The 24,562-nt window shown below is 42.8% G+C and overlaps 2 protein-coding genes and 1 non-coding gene across 3 annotated transcripts; 2 read left to right on the plus strand and 1 right to left on the minus strand.

Moving 5' to 3' along the window:
* The first annotated feature begins 449 nt into the window (after positions 1 to 449).
* On the plus strand, positions 450 to 7,878 carry LOC119735741 (uncharacterized protein C630.12-like). The gene is made up of 8 exons (XM_038209658.1): positions 450 to 562; positions 1,333 to 1,640; positions 1,738 to 1,915; positions 2,827 to 2,970; positions 3,400 to 3,558; positions 4,166 to 4,216; positions 4,874 to 5,060; positions 5,534 to 7,878. Exons 2-8 carry the CDS (start codon positions 1,372 to 1,374, stop codon positions 5,674 to 5,676), a joined length of 1,131 nt encoding a protein of 376 aa, XP_038065586.1. The 5' UTR covers positions 450 to 562; positions 1,333 to 1,371; the 3' UTR covers positions 5,677 to 7,878.
* On the plus strand, positions 2,662 to 2,734 carry Trnat-ggu. Its single transcript has one exon. It is a non-coding gene; the product is annotated as a tRNA-Thr (tRNA).
* Positions 7,879 to 10,316: 2,438 nt separating the features above from the next.
* Positions 10,317 to 24,348, minus strand: LOC119736003 (folliculin-like). Its single transcript, XM_038209988.1, has 10 exons — positions 24,256 to 24,348; positions 21,002 to 21,355; positions 19,399 to 19,545; positions 18,158 to 18,433; positions 16,381 to 16,594; positions 15,479 to 15,630; positions 14,350 to 14,463; positions 12,741 to 12,999; positions 11,663 to 11,765; positions 10,317 to 11,068 (listed from the first exon to the last, which is right to left on the minus strand). Exons 2-10 carry the CDS (start codon positions 21,248 to 21,250, stop codon positions 10,879 to 10,881), a joined length of 1,704 nt encoding a protein of 567 aa, XP_038065916.1. The 5' UTR covers positions 21,251 to 21,355; positions 24,256 to 24,348; the 3' UTR covers positions 10,317 to 10,878.
* Between the last annotated feature and the right edge of the window lie 214 nt (positions 24,349 to 24,562).

Below are 24,562 nucleotides of genomic sequence, written 5' to 3' on the forward strand. Positions count from 1 at the left end.
CAAAACCTCATTGGCTCGTGGTAATGTGTTTAAACCTTTTATCAGTCAGCCGATCACGCTCAATTGACTTCGGCAAAACCACAAGACCCATATAAAAGGATAAGTTAACCGGACCATTTTTTTCCCAAGAGTGTGGTTTTTAATGTTTATGTTGGAGATTCTGGTTTCTGTAAAACGTTCAAATGCCTTTTTTTTATTTTTCCCAGCAGAAAATTTGACTTTTTAAAAAAAGCACAAAATAAATTGAAAATAACAGCACAAAATAAATTGAAAATAATCTGAATTTCAAACAAAGAGGAAATTTGGGGGGGGAGGGGGGGGGCCTTTCAGTAAAATATGGACGGAGAGGGAGACGCAAGTGGTGCCACGCTTTGTGCGAAGTGGGCGGAGCTTAATTGATCGGTCCCAGATGACAGTCACGTGTCAGTTCACATGACCTTTAGTTATTTACATCTCAACCCCCGACTTTTGAACCTTTTGCAGCAGATCGATCGTGCATCACACGGGCGAATATGCCTAGCTGAAAAACAATGACAAAGTGCCCATCATAAAATCGTAGAAGGTAAGACTGCCGTATTGTTCTTAGAGTTTCGGTAGTTAAAGCATAGAGCAAGTTATGGTTATAAAGAGATGAAATGGTGAAATTTCCATGGTGGTGTCCATCCATAATCAGCTGAGCAGGTAACGCTTGCAACGCGCGCGCGTTGTCTCACACAAACATGACAAATTGAATGCGAGTGCGTAGAAATAGGACCGCGTAGCTTTAGGGGGTCTGGCGGATGGCTCCATGGAAAGATTTCCATATAAGAAGTTCACTAATTTTCCTCTGTATTGACTAACAAGCCCCCAGATAGCAATTTCATGTCATCAAAGTCAATTTGACCAGTGAGAAAATACAAGCATTTTCTTAGAAAACACTGACGTTGACTTAGAATTTTTCAGTCCAATCTCATAGTCATAGGGTTTGTACACAGGGTGTTGAGTGAACTTCGTATATGGAAATCTTTCCAACTTAAAACACCACCCTCTAAATCTTTGATCTGTACTGATTTCTCAAATGGCGTTTTTTTAAATAAGTTTTTTTGCTGTTGTCGGGGTGAAATATGATGGTTTTTGTGGGTTTTTTTGTACGAATTTGAAGGGTTCTGCTGAATTCTGCATGCAGTTGTTGCACTATTATTTAATTTACTTACTGCTGTACGCAAATGAATTATATGCTTTACCGGGAGCTTCGCAAAGTGTAGAACTAGAAATCAACATCAGTTATAATCTGATATCAACAATAGTAATGATTTACTTACCTTGCTTATGTTACCTCCCCCTAATTAAAAGAAACACCCACATGCAGGGCAGAGCCATCCATTCATCATCATGCAGAAGTTTGTTCCGTCCTCTTGCTACACCATGCTGATGGTCAGCGCTCTGGGGCTCATCATCTACAACGAGTACCTGGAGTTCTACCTCCTCAAGCAGAACCAGTGGACGGGGGCCCGGCACTCCATCCTGCACCCGACAGCGAGCACGGCGGACGCAGAGCAGACGGGGACCCCTCCTCAGGATCCTGTCCGGATTTTGTTCGTGGGCGACCCCCAGATACAGGGCTACCAGGACGAGCCAGCGATTTTAGGGTACATCACAAGGTATGAAAATTAGGGAAAGGATTTCCTCCACAAACAGTCAGGTTGGTAAAAAAACAATCTAGGAAAACAACCAACTCTCCTTTTTTTGTTTGCACAGATGGGACGCAGACGTGTACCTGCAGAAGTACTTCCACGAGGCAATACGATACATCAAACCAGACGTCGTCGTGACAATGGGAGACCTGATCGACGAGGGCAGTATATCCTCCGACGCTGACTTTGAAATATACGCAGAGAGGCTCAAGAAACTCTTTGCTGTTCCTGATCATATCAAGGTGATTCCTAATAGGCTATACTTTCTTTGTACAAACACTAGCAAAAATCCCGTCTAGTGAAGACATTTATTATATGTATATGACAAAATTAAACCCTAACCGCCCCGAATCCTTCAAAATCCTCTTTGTCTAAGTGGAGGAATTTGGAGGCTTGAGGTTACGTGGCAAAAGTGCGTTACTGATTTCGGAGGATGCATTTTGTCAAGGTCTTGAGCCGGACTTTGTGTTGTTTTTGCTCAGCCATGCATAAATATAGGCCTGGATTATGCTTGAAATCCTCCGTTCTGCTCCAGGATGTCACTGGCCAAGCCTCAACATATTGACAGTCACTGCTGCAGGATTTTGCAGGATTTAGGCAGTGGTCTCCCCTCCACGGACCATATTCAAGAAATAATGGAAGAATTTGCAGGACTGAGGCTATTATGCCATTTTTCCATGAGGCCTATTGGAGGATTTTGCAGGATTGAGGCTACATCCTAGCAAAAAGGCCTATGGAGTTAGGGTTAATAAAATTAACGTTAAAAGCAAAATAACGGCCAGTAGAGGTGGCAAACCTGAAAAGGCAAAGCTTGTGTGTGGCTTGCCAAATTTAAACAGACAAACAAGCAAATATTTACCATCTACAAGGATAAAAGAGTCATACAATTCCATGCACCAATTGTTAGGAATAAGGAGCCATGAATAGTCAAGTGTTAAAAGTTTGACGGCCTTACAAAAAATCAACACATTATAGACTGCCAACATAGGGCTGGATAGCTCAGGTGGTAGAGCACCGGTGTGGTATACCGGAGGTCGCAGGTTCAAACCCCGCTCCAGTCAATTTCTTTGTCCACCCAGTCGGTTCCCAAGGTGGTTTATTTAACATCGAAAACTTCATTACAGCAATCGTTCTTCTCCTATTCCTTTTCCAGTCTATTGTGATTCACCTCTCTGGCGACAATGACATAGGCGGAGAAGGTTCGGACCCCCTGACAGACGACAAGAGAAAACGATTCGAGAAACATTTTGGCCCCGTGACGGAAGCGGTGCACTACAAACACGTTGCGTTCTTCAAGGTATCCCAAAAGATTCATCTTTCCATTTCTCAGGGCCGGGGTTTTAACACTTTCTTTTTAACCAGTTTGCGTCGGATGTCGTGTATACATGCAACGGTTTTGCGGTATTTGGAACGGATGACGGATAAGCACACAAAGAGCGAGGCTGGAAATATTTTGCCAGCGACCCGCTTGCAGCGAGCGAGGCCAGAAATATCAGGGTGTGCTACCCACAGATGACGGCCTGAACCCGTCTGGCATCGAGGTTCATGAGAAACAATCCCGTGCCTGGGTCCGGTCACTGTCAAAATAATCCCGGCGCGAACTGGTTAAGCTTGTCGCACTAAAAATAGTACAGCCCAAATTCCTATCCTTGCAGTTAATTTGTTGGGGCTCTGTAGTTGGTTTATGTTTATCCTAGTTTTACTTTTTGAATTGTTTTCTCCACAGATCGATTTTTTACCGTATTTACATTTCGTGGGCAAAGAAAAAGATGAATTACTGCAAGTGGAACTGGAAAAGATGGCCGACGAATCGAGGGAGTCTTCAGTAAGAATAGTCCTGTCGCATGTCGGCATGAGTAGCTCAATGCTGTACAGGCACATTGGGGTAAGTGTCTTGCCTATGGACTTAAATCTGCAATGATACCACTTTGTTGTGATATCTGCATCACCATACGTTTTGAAAACTTAAACTTTTCATGACTTTTCGAGAACAAAATTAAGCCAAATAAGCCAAAATTTCTTGCTAACCGTGCAATACGTTTACCATGAGCACAAAATTGTCTGCTATAGTATTAAAGCGGAGCCATGAAATTACTTACTGTTAGTAAAAAATATACCTGCTTATTGTAGCAGAAAATCTTGTGCTTACGGTAACCATATTTCACTGCTTAGCGAGGAATTTTGGCTTCTGCGCATACGTACATCCCATAACTAAGGATGCTCTGCTTACGCAAAATTTTTCTGCTAGCGCTGTTAGCAAAAAGTTGTGATCGTAAGGGCGGAATTCTGTGGTTAGCAGAGCCATGAAATCGGGCCCAGGTGCAATATTTCTGGATGAAACACAATGTGCGACTGTAATTGTGAATTTCTGTGGACCAAGATTTCCTTCATGGGCACTGCTGGGGTCAAGTTAATGGACTTTTTTTTTCTATTATGATAATGTGATTATTCTATTTGCAGTAATTGACAAAGTTGGTTTGGTTTGTCCACAGGTCCTGCGTACGCTCAGACCTCAATATGCTTTCAGTGCCCATTCGCATCATGTAAGTTTTCAGACCAGTGCAGAAGTCCTGTATACACGTCTTAGCTCTTAGGGCCCGTCTGAATTCATATCTGGGACGAGTTCCGGACAAGTTGTGGGTATAGAATCACTCACTTTGTCCGAATAAAAGCTCTGCATTTGACACTTCTTTTTGATTAATTTCATTGAAAAGTGCACTTCTAATAAAACCTTTTACAAATTGTCCCTGCTTTTCCGGACAACTGAGGGTGCTGTTGCTGTGATGTCATTTCAGGAAGACGATGTTCAGTTTAAGGAATTTTCTGTTCAAATCGTGAACCCTAAAATTTGCTCATTGAAAACATTTGTGAGAAAATTTTGCGCACTGGCTTACTGCGGTGGACTGACACAACAACGAATCACCAAAGAAAAGCGACAGCGAAATATCAACAATTCTGGCAACTTTTGGGCTGAAATAGCTGTAACATTGAGGTTTCTGCCTGAAATGGCATCACACTTCTGCTCATAAATATGGAAATTCGTATTCCGGAATACCCTTGGAAATGGCCAAACGAAAATTTAAACTAAGGTTAATGGGACACAAAGCTGCATTTCCAAGGATTGCATTCAAAAAAGTTACATTGCATGGCCCCTTTAAAATGTTCTCTTCCCCAATTCCTAACCCCGTTCTCCGTCACAGTCAGGCTTTGTCAAGCACCGCCTCTCCAAGCTGATGGGCACTTACAAGGGGGTCTACAAAACCGAGCAGAGGCCCATCGCTAACCTCACACCGGAGGAAGAGAGTTTCGAGACGGAGGAGTACAGAGTCCCAACATGCAGCTACCGGATGGGTGTGCGACACATGGCGTACGCTGCAGCAGTCATCGGTAAGTACCCTTCCCTCACAGGTACCCATTTATACTCCTGGGTGGCGACAGGCAATTGAAGTTGAGTGTCTTGCCCAAGGGCACAAACGCTATGTTCCTGGCAGGGTTCCAACCCCCGCACATGAGTCAAACACTGTAACCAGTGGACCATGGGATTCTACAAATGGTTATTCAAACAAAATCATCTCGAGTTGCACAGGGAACCATTTTACTCCCCGGTGAGGAAAAGCTATTGTGATAAAGTGTCTTGCCCAAGGACACATTCACTGAAACTCAACAGGCTGGACTTGATCTCACAGATTCCCACTGCCATGTCGCTGCATGTAACATGTGAACGGAGCGGATAGGCCAATCTATTGAAATCTTAAAGCCATTTACTGAGGTGGTTGCAAATTTGTCTATTTGTAATCATGTAAATTAAGAAAATAACCAGTTGTTAATTGTAATTCAGGTTTTTTTTGTGCTTTACGCAGACGAATCGGGAAACCTTCACTATGCGTTGCTGGAGTTGCCGTCACGGTTCAAGCAGTTGTACCGCTACGCCATGTTTGGGGTCTTTGCGGCCATCGTCGTGGTGTGGACGTTTGTTTCACATTCCATACGGCGGAGAAGATAGCAGATCATTAGTAGGCTAATGAGAAGTAGACCAAAAAATGGAACCAGACTATCTGCATAAGCAAAGTTATTCCCGAAAGTTCACACAAGACTCTACATCCAGTCGGTCTGTAGCATGAGGATCTGTTGATGTTATGCCTCCATGGAAATAGCGTTTTGGGGGGGAAATATCTGTTTTTTGGAATTTGTGTCCGATCTTAAATCCAGATGGAGGCATGTACTATGCGTGGCTGGTGCAGCCTGCACGCTACTAGCAGCTGTGGCGTTACGCCACATTTGGCATCTTTGCTGGGATTGTACATGTCTGGGCAATACTGATAATATAGTATACAAAGTGGTGAGGATGAAATTGGAAAAGTCAATGAGTTTGGGTCCCACCCTGACATCTAGAGTTTAGAAATTCACAATCTGATGTTGAACAAAGAAATTTACGTGAGTGGGATTCGAAACTTGGACCTGCAGAACATTGATTGGTCGGCAGTATTGTAGTCAAGTATATTTCCATGAGTACGAGTATGAGTACTTTGCCATGAGTACAAGTACCTTGCCGCGAGTACGAGTACAAGACAAATTATTTCAATGTGTGTGAGTACCGGTACGAGTATGACTATTTTATGAATAGCCTACAAGCACATATTTGTGGGTACACATTCTCTCACAGGCATTTTTATGTCAATATGGGTATTAAATGAATGCCAAAAAACAATACCGTACCAAAAAAATGTCTTTTCCTAAAAAAAGAATAAGATACCAGTAAGAGCATAGGTAATTTTTTTGGCCCTGCGAGTATGAGTACGAGTACATTCGTCAGCCCGGTTCATACTTCACACAAAAGCGAAAGCGAAGCGAAATTTGTGACATCAACAATTATGTTCAAAGCACGCCCACCATTGTTGATGACATGAATTTCGCTTCGCACTTGCTTTCGCTTGAAGTATGAACCAACCTGTATTAGTATTCTCATGGTCAAACGGTGCAACTGGTTTTAAATTCCCCCCCACCCCCCCAAAAAAACCCCAATCACAACAAGAAACTGAAATTTGTACCATATTTTTTTGCATTGTTTACAATCTGTGGTAGCGATATTGGCATAATTGATTACCAAAGAGAAAATATAGAAGACCTTGAACTTTTAATGCAATTTTTCTTGATAATGTGTGGGGTTTTTTTTCAAGATATGCCTTTTGCCATGAGAAGGGCCGAAATATGAAGTGTTTACTTGGTCACACCAGATCTTCACAAGAGGAATATTAGTCGGCAAACTGTCCAAAGTTTGAAACATGGTGCAAATCAAAATAATGTGAGAAGTTAAAAGTAGAAATTACAAACAGAACAACCCATAGGATAGTTCTTCGTGCACTTTACAAATCATCCTGTGCATACGGGCGAATGCAATTCGTTTTTCAAACTGTTTACAGTAACACAGATGGAATTTGTGCAAATTGTTACAGTGACTTAAATATTAACGACGGTATATGGCACTGCATTCTGAACCATGTTATTACTTGGGTCAATATTGGTCAAGACCCCCATTGGTTTGTTAACAGTATGCCAGGAGGTGAGGAAGAACATTGTATTTTCTTCTTGACCATCAAAATGAAATATTACCAAAAAAACTGCACGAGTTGCACACTACTTGAGTGTCACTCCAATTAAATAATTACACATATTACGTTGTGATAAAATATGTTAGGTATTTAGAATTAGCAGTTTTGTCGCCAATTATTATTATTATTACAATAAGATATTTTCTGATTAACCACCACGTGAAACAGTGTTTGCTAGTTATTTTTTTTTCGAAGGAAGATGTTATATTTAAAATTAAAAACAGTGTGCTTTCATTTTTTTTCTTCAGATTTTTGTTTCTAGCGATTGTGATTTTTGTTTGTAGGTTTATGCTTTACCATTCTCACTTTTAATATTCTCAGTTTTAATGTGAACCAAGATTGGATTGAATTCGTAAGAATGAAATGTCATTCCTGACGTCATTTCAGGATTTCACTGTGTGCTCTCTCGTTTTGCAAATTTGTGTTAGCGTTTTGGGCACAATTAAGTCATAAGAAAACACCAATTTTTATCAGAATGAAGTTTCACAAATTGTCAATATAAATTTTATTCATTATGGAGAAGTTGTAAATATAATATGCTATGTACAAAGTTACATCATACTAAATTAAACCAAATAAAATGAACGTAACATGCACTCAATGTCTGAAGAGATATTGTAACTGTTTTGTTTTTTAATCAATTTAATCCTTTGGCAATGCAAAGTGCATATTAACTCTGGTTTTGCCAACTTTCCGAAAGGGTTTAGAGTGTTGAACATTTTTCCATTTTGTCAAATGTCAAAACAGTGTCCTGGCGACTCAAAATAAGCATGAAGTGGGACTTATTAATTTTTATTTCTAGATTCTGCAGAACAAAATCTTTGTAATGGTATATAACATTTGGGGTGTACTGAGTTCAGTTACAGAAATATAGACTGCCAAATAAAACAACGTTTTCAAACAAATTTTTTAGAAAATGAAGTTAAAAGTCCCGCTTTTGTATTGCAGTAAAGTGAAGTGAGTTAGTACAACGGGAAAGATGTTAGAAAGAACCAAAAAAGTAGGGAAAGATGTTTGATAAAACCAAAAAAATAGGGAAAACTTAGAACAAGACGCATCGACCACCCCCTCAGTTTTTGACTTTGCCCCACAAACTAAAAAAAAAATTAGGTTTTGCCCTTCACCGACATATATACACTGTATACTCGGTGTGTTACCTCCCGAGTGAAAGTTGGAAAAATATGAATAGTTAATGCGGTACCCGCTGCTATATACATCAGATTCGAACCGGCCAGCCGATCCCGTTAGCTCGGTGGTCGAGTGGTAAGACGTCTGCACTAGAAAGCAGGAGGTTGTGGGTTCGAGTCCCACCCGAGTGATTTTTTTCCAACTTTCACTCGGGAGGTAACACACTGAGTATTACAGTGTATATACGTCGGTGAAGGGCAAATTTCTGAATTCGTGCTCATTTCGTGGTGACAGGTCACGTATGCTAGCAGATTCAGTAATCACTCGTCCAAAGACGGCGACCTCCAGATTTTGATAATCCAGTGGGTGTCTGTTATTGTGTCCTTGGCAAACCGATGACATAATTGATGAAGAAAATCGCGCAATACTGCAGCTTTTACAGGCCGAAACAGCTGATAAATAATACATTTTCCTTGAAGTTGCGTTCCTCGTGCTCTCCATAAATTCGATATTTTTTCTATCGATAAATTTTCAACAAGTATGTTTTATTGCTACAAAAAACATCCTTTTTTTCCCCTTTTTTGGACGTCCGCAACACTATGAAATAAAAAGGATCTCATTTTAGATACACACAGATCCGCTTTTTGAGCAGACTGACATTATCTATACTGACTGTGGGGCGGGAACCAGCCTACCCCATGACAACAAAGTTATTGTCTGGCAGCCAATACTTCGAAATTGTTGAGTAATAATTCTACGACTAAAATAACATGAGTTTCACCACTAACCAACTGCTATGGGCTAAGTAACTCCAGCATTTTTAGAATTGATTCTGATTCTGTCAAGGAATTGTGATTCTATTTGGAATCGCAGTTGTCACCAGCAAAAATAACATTGGTATAAAACCTCCATCTATAAAGCGTCTGTGTGAATAGCGATTAATTGTTCATTAGAGATTATTAAGACTTGTAATCTCTCTGTAGAACATGATTCATCTATCTCCAAAAAATTCTTTTTGAAAAATAGGTTTTCTGAAAAATTAGTATTAGCACACAATTCAAGACAATCAAAAGTATTTGCAACTGATTTTTAAACGACAAACATGAAAAATAAATGCCTTCACAGTGCAATAAACCCCTTTCTTCGTTCATTTAAAATAAAATCTACATTTAATTAAATTTATTCAGGCCATATAATTTATCTTTCTTCAAAGAATCGTGGAATCTTTGAACATGTCTGAGTCGCCTAAAAATGTTTGGCACTTCTGAGATTCGAATTGATTCTTATCGTTTCCTCAAAAAAAGTGGCATGATGATTTGATAAGAGCTTGGAATAATTGGTTCTCAAAACGCAGGAATTACTATTCTGATTCGCAATCGATTCCTCAAAAAGGTGGAATCATTATTCCGATCAGAGTTTGGAATAATTTCTTATTGATTTCTCAAAAAGGTGGAATCATGATTCTGATTCCAAGTTTGGAGTCGAATCTTATCGAAACCTCCGAAAATCGCACAACATAATGGATTTTATCCACCGTTCACGAGGCCACTCATTCCCGACCGGCCATGTGCTAGCGGACGGTGCGGTACGTAGGTACGCTGGAACCATTGTATATCATCTTTGTATATGCACGCATGTGCGACACAGTGACTTTTCCGTCAATGTTTAACCTTTTGTCCAGCCGGAAAAGGCTCCGATCAGTGTTATGGCCCGTGTTTCTACCGTTGAACACTCCAATAACGACTGGTGAAAGAGATTAAAACTACGTTCACGATGATTTTAACGTGCCATTTCCATCGACTTTTCATCGACTTTTTTTCCAAATTATGATTGAAATAAAATGATATTTTGTGAAAAAATCGTTACAAAATCAAATTTTGTGGGACACATTGTAAAAAAATCGGAAATTTCGTTGGAAAATTCAAAAAGTCGGATTTCCGATTAAAATCGGAAAAGTTTCATCTTTGCAGTTTGAAATCGATTCCTCAAGAAGGTGGAATCATGATTCTGATTCTGAGTTTAGAATCCTTTCTAATCGATTCCTCAAAAAGGTGGAATCATGATTTATTATTTTATTATTATTATTATTCATAATTGGTTTATTATTACACGCATATCTTTTTTCGCCGCCAGCAGCCGAATTGTAAAGAACATAACATTAATAACACAAACTTTACTTTCCAATTCCGAGTTTGGAATCGATTGTTATTGATTCCTTAAAAATCTGGAATCATGATTTCGATTCCATGCTTAGAATCAATTCTTATTGATTCCTTACAAAGGTGCAATCACGATCCCGATTCCGAGTTTGGAATCGATTCTTATCGATTCCTCAAAAAGGTGGAATCATGATTCCTATTCCCAGATTGGAATCGATTTTTTATCGATTCCGGTGCGGATATTCCGGTTCGGAATCTCCCACGTCCAAACTGCCAGCCAACCAATAATACTCCAGGATGAAACTCACTTCATGAACTGGAAGCACCCATGCTGGAAGTGGTGAGCAGATGGGAGCGATACTGGGAGCTGAGGCCGTTGATCCAGTATTTCAGGAGAGATTTGTCCTCGGGTTTGGCCTTGAGGATTTCCAACAGTCGCTCCGTCTCCTCCTCGGTGTGGGAACCGGCCCGGGTGAACTTGAAAAGCAGCTTGACTTTACTGTATATTGCAAAATACAAAAACCCAAACACAAGAAATGGTTCATATCTGTCAAATTTGTGTGATACAAAAATAAACTGCAATGTGCACAAAATGTGGCATGGTATTCAAAACTAGGAACAATTTGGCAGAGCTACGAATTGAGAAACAGCAGCAAAATGACATGGGAGTGATTTTCAGCAATTTTGAGATTTTAAAATGTTTTGATGCTACTAATGTTTTAAACGGGAGACCTGTTAAGGTTTCAAACTGAAATGTTACATACCATTTCACAAAGTTACGCTTTGTTCAAGATTTTCTTTTGAAATTGCAAAAAATTAGCATGACATTTCGAACTACCCTTCAAATTTTAATAACTTTGCTGTTTAATATACAATTTCGATAACCAAAGCGGCATTTGAAAGAGCAAGGTCTACATTTTACTAATATTGCAATAACTCAAAATGGACTTCTTGCCCAAACTTAAGTGCCTGATTCTCACATACCATGTCACATAATAACAACACAGACTTGACGAAAGAATCCCCCCCCCCCTAAATTTAACACATGTTAACGTGGAATTATACTCATCTACATCATGAAAGAATGACTCACTTCATCCATTCCTCTTTCAGAGCAACCAGGAAGGTGTGGATCACCTCCTGGTTCAGGTTTCTGTTGTCCAAGACGTTCTCGATCTTGGTCAGAATGGTAGGTGCTGAAGAAAAAGAAAAAAAAAAAAATTGGGAAAAAAAGGACGAAAGTTCAAGTCCCCCATGGGACTTGACTTTATGAATAATGATGCATTCCCCTGAATGACGCATTCAACAAATTCTATTTGTTACAATAAATACATTTTAAACTTGTGTGTTTTATTCCCAACGAAAATGCTCCTTTTTTTTTCCTTTTTAAGCTCTGGCAGGAGCTTCAACATGTCTCTTGGTGGTCTGTCTGTCTGTCGGTCTGTCTGTCTTTCGTGGTGTCTGTCTGTCTGTCCCCGGAAAATTGATCAAAAGAATGGTGTTTCAGATGTGCCATCGGTGTCGCATTTTTCGACGTCGCATTTGTCAGCTCCGGCAGGGATCGTTTTCATCGATTTCATGCAAGACTTCTTGCAACATGGCCACTTGTTTTTTTAACATCTGCAAACCTCTGAAAAACAGCGTTTTTGTTTTGGGCACAAACACATTTGCTTTGCAAGCAGACTGGCTCCCAGCCTGTACGTTATCGATACTGATTGTAGGGCGGGAACCAGACTACCCAACATGAATGGAATTATTGTTTCACAACCAATAACTGAAAAGTGTCAAGAAATAACTCAATAACTAAACATGGGTCGATTTTTTTCGGTCTTTGTCTCATCCAAAAGTGAATTGTGAACTATTGGAATGTTAGAAAAATAGCAATTGAAAAAAATTCTATTTTTTTTAGCTGAAACTTGAAAATAGCATGGGGAATGCAACTTTAACACTAACTCCCTAGCATGATTTACAAGGAACCATACCCATCCCGGCAAATTCCAACACCATATGGGAAACTGCACACACATATTTCTGACTTTGATTCTGAAGGTGTGCCAACCCAATATAAAAGACTGTCAGTGTTGTGGTACTGTACCCATCCTGACAGATTCCAACATTACATGCTGCTGGGGTTTAATGGGTTGAGTTCTGTTACGGCTAATGGGCCTTACCTTTGTCTGGTAATGACCCCGTGCTACTCATAGTGATGCCAAACCCATGGAAAGGGTCAGGTTCCTTGACGACGACCCTCTCACATTCCCTGGGCGACTGGCTGGGGCTGATGATGTCCAACAGGATGAAGAACTCCGACGACTTGATGTGACCCGGCAGACTGGTGCTCGGGGACAGACCCAGAAAGTTGCACTTGAAGGACTCCTCGTAGTGGTCGCTGTGGGTGATGATGTGGCAGCAGCCGACTGGCAAAAGAGTCTGGGTACCAGACAAAAGTTTGAAAAATTAAAAAGATAATAATAAGTAACAAGCATATACCTCTCCTTTGCTATGTCACATTTTACAATTGTTGACTGCTCTAATGTGGGATATGGCGCGTAGCACCCAAGACAAAGCCAAGGATGCTATACGCTCAAGTGGGTTAAAAATGACACATCCCACATCACAGCAGTCATCAATTTGTTGTTTACATTGTACCGATCCGCTCCGTTCACAAGTACCCCCCTCACCGGCAAAGAAAGTACAGTTGGGGGTGACCGACCGACGCCATCTTGCCTGACTGCAATTTTGCCGCGACGCGCGGCCACCACTAGCACTGCCTGTACGTAGTACAACTAAATCCCCTGGTGTACGTGTGTTATGGTCACACACAAGAAACGGTGCGCGTCAACCAGTGAAATGTCCAGCACATAGGACGTCGTTGCTAGGTAAAAGGCCGCCCTCTTTCGTTGGCACACAGAGCCCATAGTAAGTTAAAAAGATAAAGGCTTGTAACTACTATGCAAGAAATAAGTCAAATCGCCGCAATGTAACCTTTGATAACTGCGAGCTTTCCTGTTGGACACGAGACTGAGCGTGGTCACAGTTCTCAGTCGCAAGGCACGCGGGCAGGCCCTCGTGTGTGCAACGCAGAGGTAATTTACATGCTACGCTGAGTATATGGAGTAAACTGTTATTTTTATGGACTGGACACTCGGCCGTTCTAGACCAATGAAATTACAGTATCAAAGATGCAATATAACCAGGACATCAGTAGGGGCACCAGACTGTCCAAACTGGGAACAAATAATAAGCAAAGAAAAAGTTTTTCTTGGGGGGGGGGGAGGGGAACTGCAAAATATTTTCCCAACATGCTGTTCATTATACATGCACACTCATGTACAACATTGGCTCTGTGCACAAGTACCCCTTCAACGGCCAGAAAAGGAGAGTTGGGGGTGATCTAGACTGGTTCCTGATCTATCCACTATGTATTTTGAATGATCTAAAGTTATTGGGGGGTGGGGGCTAGTCTAAGAGACCATCGCTGACGACGCCTGACGCTCACGCGAAGACTCTTTAGCTAATAGCTTTGGCACAGTCAGGAAGTCGTGCGTACTTCGCGCGCCAACCAGTACAGTACGCACATTTTGCGTCCCGTCCACACGGCTCTCAAAAGTGGCGCACGGAGCCCATACCCTGAACAGCAACACAATAGGTCCCTTCAAACAGTTTCTACTCAGATTCTACTGTTAAACATACCATCAGTAAATCATGGGAAAAAGGTGTGGGGCAAACTTGGGGGAGGGGGGACCCCAATTTTTTTTTCTCACGTTGTACTTTGCTTACCTTGAGAACTTCAAAGAAGGAACGCAAGGTGCTCTTGAAGGTGCACCTGACTATGATCTGATTGCCAATCAGCACGTGGTGGGCAAGATCGTGGAAATTCAAACTGCCCAAGAGCTGAAACAGAACACAAATAGCTGTAAATAAAATGGACAATCCAAACTCAGCAAGACCTAGGCCAAAATGTGTGTTAAAAAGGAGAGTGCCGGTCCCATTCATTGTACACACAAATGCACAGTCAGGACCAAGGCTCCATTGTGCAATTTGTTATAACTGAGTCAACTGTACTTGGATGTTTGTTTATGTTTGGACTCGAAACTTATTGGAGAATGTAGCCACACAATCCAGCTCCATGTCCATGTAGCATATGAGCCTCCATGACCAAGTACCGAATAATAATCTCATCTTTATTGGTCGTCGCTGGAAATAGGTGAAAAGATAAAGAAAAACATAAGCCAAGGTGAACAGTTGTTGTAAGACGTTCGGCTAGCACGAACGGATTTGCATATTGTAGCCTAGCCATGTGAGGTCTCTGAGCGCGCTTTACACGTGTACAGTACGTGTGAGTAATAGTGCACGGCTATGGTTAGAGGCCAGCCATCAATCATCGGACGCTATCGTGGAACGCCTTGACCAAGGCTATGTGAAACTTGGTTAATTTTAAGAACCTACACAAGAATTGCGCACAAAGGCCACACCCGTTTTACTTAGGCCAAGTTCGGGCAAGGACCATTAGTCGACTAGTGGTTGATTTGTGACGTACCTTACGCCTGCGCACTAATAGCAACGTGTGAACGTCTCTAGTCAAACGCTGGTCAAAATGTCATCGCAAAACTTCTGGATCCTGGCTCCCTGCTAGCGTTATGAATGTGCGCGGCTATTGGTTACCAGCGAAGCAACCAACCCCAGTAGGTTGGTTCTAAATAGTCGACTAGCGTAGTCAACCACCGTCGACTAGACAGAGTTCTGGCAAACGTTAGTTAACCATTGGTCAACTATAGTCCTTGCGCGAACTTGGCCTTAGCTACGGCCAGCTGTAACACACGTGTCTATGGGAAGTGGCTACGCCGTTCTTCCATAGACGCATGTGTAACTTTAAGCCGTAGCCATGTAGGTTTTGACGCGGCCTTACTCGTCTGAGATGATGCAATGACTTGACAGATGGCCCGCCATCTTGCCACTCCTCTCGGCTGTCCTGGATGGCTGTTGGGCCTTCCGCCGTCCCTCCCGCTGGATCGGGGTCCATGGTCATGGTGGAGACCTTGATGAAACCTTCCTCGGTTTCTGTAAAAAAAAATTTAAAACAAATGTTTTTGCTACCAAATTTTCCCTTTCTATTTCATCATGAAAATTGGTTTCCCAAAACAAATACAAAATTTACAAAGACTTTTAATGGCTGCTATGGTTACTTGTCCTTTGGGGGGGGGGGGTGGGAGGGGAGAGGATTGTACCCATGTGTCTTTATTCTATCCCTCCATTTGGGTGGCATGGGTGGCTTAAGAGTAAAGCGCTCGCCTCTCACCAAGGTGACCACGGTTTGAATCCTGGCCGCGGATCACATGTGAGTAGAGTTGTGCATTGGTTCTCCCCTGTGCCAAGAGGGTTTTTCTCCGGGTCCTCCGGTTTTCCTTCCTCTGGAAAAATCAAACACTTTCCAATCTCAGGCTGTGCTCCGTGGTCATATATGGGTCGATGTGGCCGGCAGCCATAGGCGCCTTTACGTGCCAGCGGCCCGACCACGTTGTAGCCGCGTCCTTCGCAATTCAGCATACCAGCTGCGAGTAAGGATGATTAGCCTCCCAAATTATTATTATTATTATTATATGAACTGTTCTCAAAATGAGCAAGCGTTGTTTTGTTGTTGTTGTTGTTTTTTTGGCTGAATCCGAAGGGTCAGCCTATCCTCTTACTTACTGTCCGAGTCAATGAGACACCGACTATAAATGAGTAACTAAACTGAAACTTTTGAGTCCAGTTTGACTAGGCAAACCTTGTCTTTAAATTATTCCTTTGTAATTTTGAGGTAGGACCAACCTTCCTCGTTGTCCAAGTCAATCAGAGCCTCTTCTTTGGGCGGTCCCTCCAGGACCTTTTCCGTCATCCTGCTGCCGCCGGCTTTCAGTATCCACGCGAAGACCATGTGCAGATAGCGGAAGACGTTCTTGTCTCTGGTCAGCTCTAAGAGGGATCGAAAGGTCTTGCTGCCGCCCCTCCGCCTCCGGTAAAAATCCCCCGGGGCCAGAAACTCCTGCAAATTTTTTTTTACCAAACACAGTGTTTCACTTATGCATAAGAATTTAGGCAATGTATTTTTTTCTGCGAGGCTGAGTGACACACTTAGGTTATGTTGTCAGACTCTCGTGCGGTGGTATATAGGTTTGAACCCTGAATGGTGCTTGTGTTCTCAGGCAAGACACTTTACTATGATTGCCTGTCGTGACCCTTAGGTATACATGGGTAACTTTGAAGGAAGAGACCAGATTGATTTCAAGCTGCTGTGTTAACTATGATCCAATGCAGTGGCAAGTTGGAGGCATTTGATGGCTTCATAAGGTATTTATTAAGGTTTTAAGACGGCTCAGGCATGGTGTCTGCCCTGTATCAACCTTGATGAGTTGTACAATAACAGGCTCCAGGACCATCACGATTTGCAGGTAAAATAGGTCATTTTCAGTTACTATGTATACTCCGCAGCTATAACGTCACCTAAAATGATTGCGCAAGTTACGGCATAATTTGTTGCACACGTCACTGACTTGCGCATTTCGAAATTTTCATGAAATTGTCACAACTGAAAAGTTGCGCAATGAATTGAGGCGCTAGGGGGACTTTTTCGTGAAATTAGCTGCGGATCCCTTGCAAGCATGGACAAGCTACTGCAGTTGTAGCGGGCGCACTACCAACAAGATGAATCAGTCTTGGGAACTTTGACAGCAGGACCCCAGAAATTCTGAGACAGCTCACACACAAAATTAGCTTGTACAGGGCTCGCAAAATCAGTTGTCAGACGTCCCGGGAAAACCACAATATTTTGTCAGACAACCAAAAGTTCCAGGTTGCCTGCCCAACAACCACTTTTTTCACCAATACTCACACATTTTCACACTTTATTTTAGTCCATGGGATTTTCAAAAATTTCCAGAATCCCATACATGTGCAAAGCGTTGAACAATAACCATGATAATATCGACATTTGGTACTACGCTGCTGCGCTGTCACCATTTTGCAAGCGTGTGTGACCGGCCGTGGCTGCGTGCGTGTGTACAGTACAGGCGCTCTGCATGCACGCATGGAAGGTCCAGTCGTAATATAATTGGAAACACACGTACATAAAGGAATGCATTCGCTGCCTACATACATTACATGTGCGAAACGTCGCTGCATGATGTAGCTGGACCGTACGTACAGATTGAGATTGACCACTGTTCCCTTTTGGCTGACACCCCTTATTGCTTTATTCGTAGATTACCAACATCACACTTTTTACGGGCGCTACGTTGCGCTTTGGAACTGTGCTGGACTCTATAATCCACGTCCCAAATTTCTTCACTTTTTTTCTGAGTTTTTCCTTAAGTTTTTTTTAATATCCAATGGTGACACTTACCAATATAAATAAAACATTAAAAACCAAGAAATACAACCAGATTACAAACACCCCTGCCCGAAGGGCAACTACATTTTTAAAAATTTTACGAGGCCTGTTTTATGCTTTACAACTGTTGTAGCTTGGCCATGCTTGTAAAGGATCAGGACCAGCCGCATTAGGAGAGGACAATCCAAACCCAGTCTTGAACCTAGACTTAATCGGTACCTGGTTGATGCGCTCTGCCCGCTGCGGGTGCTCTGACTGCTCCTGCTCGTAGACTTTGAGGGCCTTGGCCTGCAGCTCGTCGATCAGGGAGCGCATGTTGGCCACCAGGAAGGGCCAGGAGTTGAGCAGGAAGATGCGATCCATCATGACCACGATGACGCTGTACCAGCGCTGGAAGCCCCGGGCGTGGCTGTCCTTGATGAAGAAGGTGTAGCTGAGCACGTAGCCGTGGTGCTCGTCCCCGAAGAAGATGGGGCCCTCCCGACCTTGGCAAACCTTCAGTTTTGTAGAATGAGGAATTTGAAAGGTTTTGAATGCGAAAGGATACGCATACACGTACATTAAACTGTCTGTATTACCTTTATCCGCCATTCCACTGTTTCACACTTCGTACTTGTACACACACTTAGCTATCAGAAGTCTAGGGGCTGGACGTTGTTATGGTCGATACGTGACAACCGGCCCCTGCGAGAGGGCGCTATCACAACCAACCAATATCGCCCACGGCCTTGTCAGGAACAACGTCTAGGGAATGTTGTATAGGTTGTGTAATGCGTGCACACCTGTTTGGCCTAATATATGCAGCATGCAATTCAAAAAAATTATAGTAGTTCCGAAGCAAACTCTCAAATTTCTTCCAGTGCAATAAAAGATGCAGCAAGACCTTTGTGCAACTTCACTGGTCAGCTCTTTTGTTGTGTGTAGTATGTGTGGGACTGAAAATGGACCGTAATTGCCTGCAGAAGTCGCGCATGCGCACTAGTTTCCCCCATTTTTCGGGGGGAGATTTCAGCAGATTCCCTAGACGTTGTTCCCGACAAGTCCACGGGCGATATTGGTATGTCGTGATAGCCCCCTCTAGTGGCGGTGGGTTATCGCGGCGGTGGGTTTTCGCGTATCAAACCATAACAATGTCTAGCCCCTAGACTAAGCTATAAGGTCTATTCTAGTAGCAGCAACCGCAAATGGCAGACTCAAACAAAAGCCCTGTTTCTGCGGCCAATATTGCTCTGAAGCACAAAATGGCACACATGTTCAGCAACTCATTCCCAAGTCCTCACAAGTTGATCACAAGTCATGCAGTCCCGAGTCAAGTCAAACGGAATTAAAATGAAATGAGACAAAGCTTATCGTTCATCCCCGGTTACTTGCGACTGGACTTGCGACTGGAGCTGATTCACTTGTGTCTGGACCGGTGATGGACTTGTGACGGACTTGACTATACAACACTTCTTTCATACCTCACAGCTAAGGCTCCGGACGCAAGCCTGCCTGACCATAGTGAAGATCTGAGGGTTCTGTGGGTACTGCGTGCTGATGTAGCTGATTCCAACCTCGTGGTCGTGGCTGATGAAGTTTGGCTGGCCGGGCTGGAAGGACCTGCACGCCTGTATTGAGAGGTTGAAAGGTCACGGGATGAGAGTTGAAAGGTCATGGGATGAGAGCTGAAAGGTCATGACTGGTAAACAGCAGGGATTCACCTTATACAATTACTATGGGCTAGGTGCACAAGTACCCAATCAACTGCCAGAAAAGGAGAGTTGGGGAGACCTATACTGGTTCGCGATCCGTACACTGCATATTTCGAATGATCCAAAGTTATTGGAGGTGGGGATACGTCTCGGAGACCATCGCAGGTTGAATTTGAACATATTTGTGCGCCGACGACGTCTGACGCTCACACGAAGACGCGGTGGCTATAGCTAATTTGCACATTCAGGAAATTGTGCGTACTTCGTGCACAAATACATACAGTACAATACGCGCACGCTGTGTGTCCTGTCCACGGAGCTCTCAAAGGTGGTAAAAACGCGCCCTCTTTTGTTGGCCCACAGAGCCTATATGTGACCCACTCCACAAAAAAGGGTATTAAGTCGCGCTGTGCATTATCGTGTAATGGCCCGCTCAATGTTGAGAGGGTGAAAATTTTGTCAAAATGTGATTTTCATTTTTTTTATGAATGACATCTTTAATACCTAAAGTTTCAGGGTTCATTCACAGACATGTTGATTTCGATGAATAAAGTGGGAAAATACGACAATTTTGAGTGCATCGTGCCCAAATCTACATCAGAGCCAGCTATTTCAAAGCCTGTTTTCTCAGTTGTGTAATTCGAACTCCAAGGAAGTGATTAATATGCAAATACGTTATATCTCCAGAAGGGGAGGGGCTATGGAGCTCTTTTATATACCGAATGAAAGCTTATGTTGTGGGCTTTCCAACCATGTATATAACTCAATTTCACTTTTTGGCGACTTAATACCCTTTTTTTCGGAGCGGGTCACATATATATGCAGAAGGCAGCTGAGGGGGGAGGGCATATGATCGTCCGACCCAATTTTGGTGCTAAACAAAAAATGTGTAATTGTGACAATAAAGTACATTAATAATTGAAAGTTAACGGTGCCAACTGTAATTAATGGACTTGTTACATCCCAACTAAGGCACTATCCCAACTATAGTTGGGACAATTCCAACTTCAGTTAGGATAGTCCCAACGATAATTAGGAATTCCCCAACTATTATTGCAAAATATCAGGACCATTGCCATAGTTGGGACCATTGCCATGGCAGACTTGTACCCATGGGCACATTATGTACAAATGCACGCATAAAGATTCCATTACGAACACTCACCACTTAAGTGTCAAATGATGTCCAGCCCCCCCCCCCCCCCCCCCCCCCCCCCCCCCCCCCCCCCCCCCCCCCCCCCCCCCCCCCGTATTTCAAATTTGCAACATCAAGAGAAATGTCATGACCTTTTCATTTTCATTTTCATCGCCCAATTTTTCGACACAGATTCACACCTCTGGTTTCAAGTGCAATACCATCTTGATGGCTCACCTCACAAAGTTCCGTTTTGGAGGCGGGGGACTTGTGGTCCCCACTGCCGGAGGCAGTGGACACGGTTGAGTCTGTGGATCTGGACCGACGGAACAACGGGTGTCCCGACAACCCGGACGCACCCTGGTCATTCTTGCCATCGAACGCTGTGGGCTGCCGCTCCTCATTGGTGTGGAAGGACTGGGTACAGAACAGAATGCTTGGTCCGTGTAGCTCGCAGAAATGGCACAATGCGATCACGGCGTTCATGGTTGGTGGAGCATTTCAGGTGCTGGGTATTATGGTGGGGACTTCTCCAGTGATCAGGAAGTGAGTATCAGGCTGTTACTCTATACCGCTGGCTTTGTTGTTTGTCTGAATGCAGAAAATACAAATGGGAACCAAATTTAAAAACTGACGCCACTTTTTTCTTCATATATCATCTCAACGAAGGTCAGTCATTGCAAAAATGATGAACAGACATGAATCTGGGACTGAGAAACATTTCCAGTTTTGTTTCCAATGCTTAGAGAAAATTTCCTTGACTTTCAATAGACAATAGACTCGCGGAAGTGCTGTCAGGTTGCAACATTTTTTCCTACAAATGTTCCTAAACACTGTCAGTTGTGACTTTGTATTCACGAGATGGGAATCAGAGCATTTTACAATTTCAGACTTACTTTCCCTTTTCAAAAAAATTCTCCAGAGCCAAGAATCAGATTAGGAAAATGTCATACACTGTAGGCCTAATTAAATGTTGAGTCAATTTAAAACAATAAAAGCATGTTCTTAATTTTTTGGGGGATGGAAAAAAATATATCGAAAAATGTCACTAGCCGAAGTTGTACCAAGGATATTTCAATCATGAGATACACACACTATCCACTCGGCCCTCGATAGTGCACAAACGATGATGGTAATTTAATACTTTTTGTAATGTTACCAGTGATGTAGTGCCTTGATGCTGGGCCTTGGCCTTAAGGCTGCCTTAAGGCTGGATTTTAGGGCCTTGGCCTTGGCCTCGAGGCTTGAGGGCAAAAGCCTTGGCCTTGGCCTTGGCCTTGAGGGTTCAGGGCCTTGCAATTTTGAGTCAAGGCTCTTCAAGGCCCATAGATTTTTGCATTTTCCAGATAAATCTGTTCAAAATTTTGCTGTTACCGTTTTAATCGTATTACCATGGAGGAGGGAAGCACCCTATAGATTTGTGTGTTGGGCACACTTCCACTTTTGTAGCATCACATTTTGTTACCATTGTAGTAGATTTGCTGCAAAAATATTCCGTACACTTGTGGGGCTAGTGAGATGATCACTTTAATTGCATATAATAATAATAATAGAGAACATTTATATAGCGCCAAAATCCGTCTAAAAAGACGCTCAAGGCGCATATAACTATGGAATAGATCTGATTGGTTGTATATGTCTCCCTGATAAGTGCTAAAGATTTGCATGTATCTGTTTTAGATAATGCTGATATTTCTGACCAAGTTGGGCCAGCAAATAAAAAAATTCCCAAATCAGTTTCTCGGATCCCCTTTTGATACAATTGGGAGAATTGTGTGTCAATATAGAAGTAAATCATTATTTTGTCTAGTTAAACCATATTGAAGACCTGAACTTATACTTTAATAGATACAGTGCAGTCATAAAACGGTGTAGGCCTATGCGAGCATGTTGATTGCAATTAAAGAAATGTTGTTCTTCGTAACGAGCAATTCGTAATGATAAGGGCGGATCCAGGGGGCCAAAAGGGGCCATTGCCCCCCCCCCCAAAAAAACAAATACGAAACCGTTTTTTTTTTAATGTGACGTCGTAATAAAGGCAGGCAATGAGTACACCACCATCTTTTCCTCAAAAAAACATCGGTAAAAATGGTCAGAAATTGCCTCAAATCGCACCATAGAGCATATCTCGAATCCAATTTTTTTTCGGGGCCCTTAGGCGGGCTCCGAAGCCCAAGCCGTAATTTTTTGACCCACTTTGTTTGGGGGGGGACCAAAATTTCTTTGCCCTCCCCCAAATTGTGTTCTGGATCCGCCATTGCGTGATGACGTGTCACTCATGTGACTATAATTAGTTCTATATCAGTGGTCATTTCATAAAACAGGGCCTTGGCCTTGGCCTTGGCCTTGAGGGTTAGGCCTTGGCCTTGGCCTCGAGGCTTGAGGGTCAAAGCCTTGGCCTTGGCCTTGGCCTTGAGGGTCAAAGCTACTCCTAGAACTATGAGGCTCCGCGTGAGCGGAGCCTCATAGATCAAGAAGCCCGCAAAATTGCCTGCAGCACAAAACACTAATAAAGTACAAAAACGTCCATCAAAATGCAGCCATTTCACACAGAACCGCTGCACAGTTTGCCCCTATACTCCGTACTTTATCTCTTGACATACTCACCTATCTTGTGCGGAACTAACATGGGTGGATTCTGTCGGTTTTTAGGCCAAAATGATGAAAAATATGCCCTTTCCGCACTGAGCCAACCTGACACTTGAAACGTGCACGCATATGATCGAGCGATGATTTTCGGTTCGCTCGGAGCGCGCCGCGGGGGGTACGGTACAAGCGAAATGATAGTATGCACATGCGTACAAGTGCATGTATCGTACCCCCCGCGGCGCGCTCCGAGCGAACCGAAAATCATCGCTCGATCATATGCGTGCACGTTTCAAGTGTCAGGTTGGCTCAGTGCGGAAAGGGCATATTTTTCATCATTCTGGCCTAAAAACCGACAGAATCCACCCATGTTAGTTCCGCACAAGATACGTGAGTATGTCAAGAGATAAAGTACGGAGTATAGGGGCAAACTGTGCAGCGGTTCTGTGTGAAATGGCTGCATTTTGATGGACGTTTTTGTACTTTATTAATGTTTTGTGCTGCAGGCAATTTTGCGGGCTTCTTGATCTATGAGGCTCCGCTCACGCGGAGCCTCATAGTTCTAGGAGTAGGTCAAAGCCTTGGCCTTGGCCTTGGCCTTGAGGGTCAAAGCCTTTGCTCCAACACTGTAATGTACGCCTACTCGTACACAGGTCAAAGAGGGCACTGTACAATCTAGCTGGCTTAATATCGTTACTAGAAGAAAGCCGGTTAAATCTAGCCGGCTAAATATACACTTCCTCAAAAAAAACCTCCAAAGCTAATGCACTGATTTACAAAGAAGAAAATGAATTAATATGATTTGATTAAAAACATAAATTATATTAAGAAAACTAGTAGATTCGATCGCGGAATCTTCCATGTAGTAGCACTTGCAAGGAAGAAAAACATGATTTAGGGCCTACCTTGTGCAATTTCAGGGCCTTAAGTTGAACTTGAAGTTGAACTTGCCTCTTGAGTGAATGACGTGTTGACGCGCGCAGTGCCAGTACTACGGCGCGGCACGGCTATGATTGTGACACAGTCACAGAGTAACTAAGTTTTCAATAGGCCCATTCGCAAGAAAACCTCACATAAAAATTCAAGGAAAACCTCAACATGACGAACGACGCTGGAGTGGAATCAAATTAAAGCCCATTCCTTATTACTAATTCGAGTTTGACTCTTCCGTGTTCATGGTCTTCGAGTTCGAAGTCAGAGAATGAGTAAGAA

This window comes from Patiria miniata, unplaced genomic scaffold (genome assembly GCF_015706575.1).
Source record: "Patiria miniata isolate m_02_andy unplaced genomic scaffold, ASM1570657v1 HiC_scaffold_29, whole genome shotgun sequence".
Taxonomy (NCBI): Eukaryota; Metazoa; Echinodermata; class Asteroidea; order Valvatida; family Asterinidae; genus Patiria; species Patiria miniata.

What these genes read in the sequence shown, in the direction of transcription:
- LOC119736003 (XM_038209988.1), bottom strand. Translation starts at nt 21,250, where the DNA reads ATGAACGCCGTGATCGCATTGTGCCATTTCTGCGAGCTACACGGACCA. An exon ending in TCCGGAGCCTTAGCTGTGAG is followed by an intron (nt 18,434 to 19,398) that starts GTATGAAAGAAG and finishes ACAAAACTGAAG; the next exon opens with GTTTGCCAAGGTCGGGAGGG. An exon ending in CATTGCATCATCTCAGACGA is followed by an intron (nt 14,464 to 15,478) that starts GTAAGGCCGCGT and finishes GTTCTGTTTCAG; the next exon opens with CTCTTGGGCAGTTTGAATTT.
- LOC119735741 (XM_038209658.1), top strand. Translation starts at nt 1,372, where the DNA reads ATGCAGAAGTTTGTTCCGTCCTCTTGCTACACCATGCTGATGGTCAGC. An exon ending in ATTTTAGGGTACATCACAAG is followed by an intron (nt 1,641 to 1,737) that starts GTATGAAAATTA and finishes TTGTTTGCACAG; the next exon opens with ATGGGACGCAGACGTGTACC. An exon ending in AACACGTTGCGTTCTTCAAG is followed by an intron (nt 2,971 to 3,399) that starts GTATCCCAAAAG and finishes TTTTCTCCACAG; the next exon opens with ATCGATTTTTTACCGTATTT.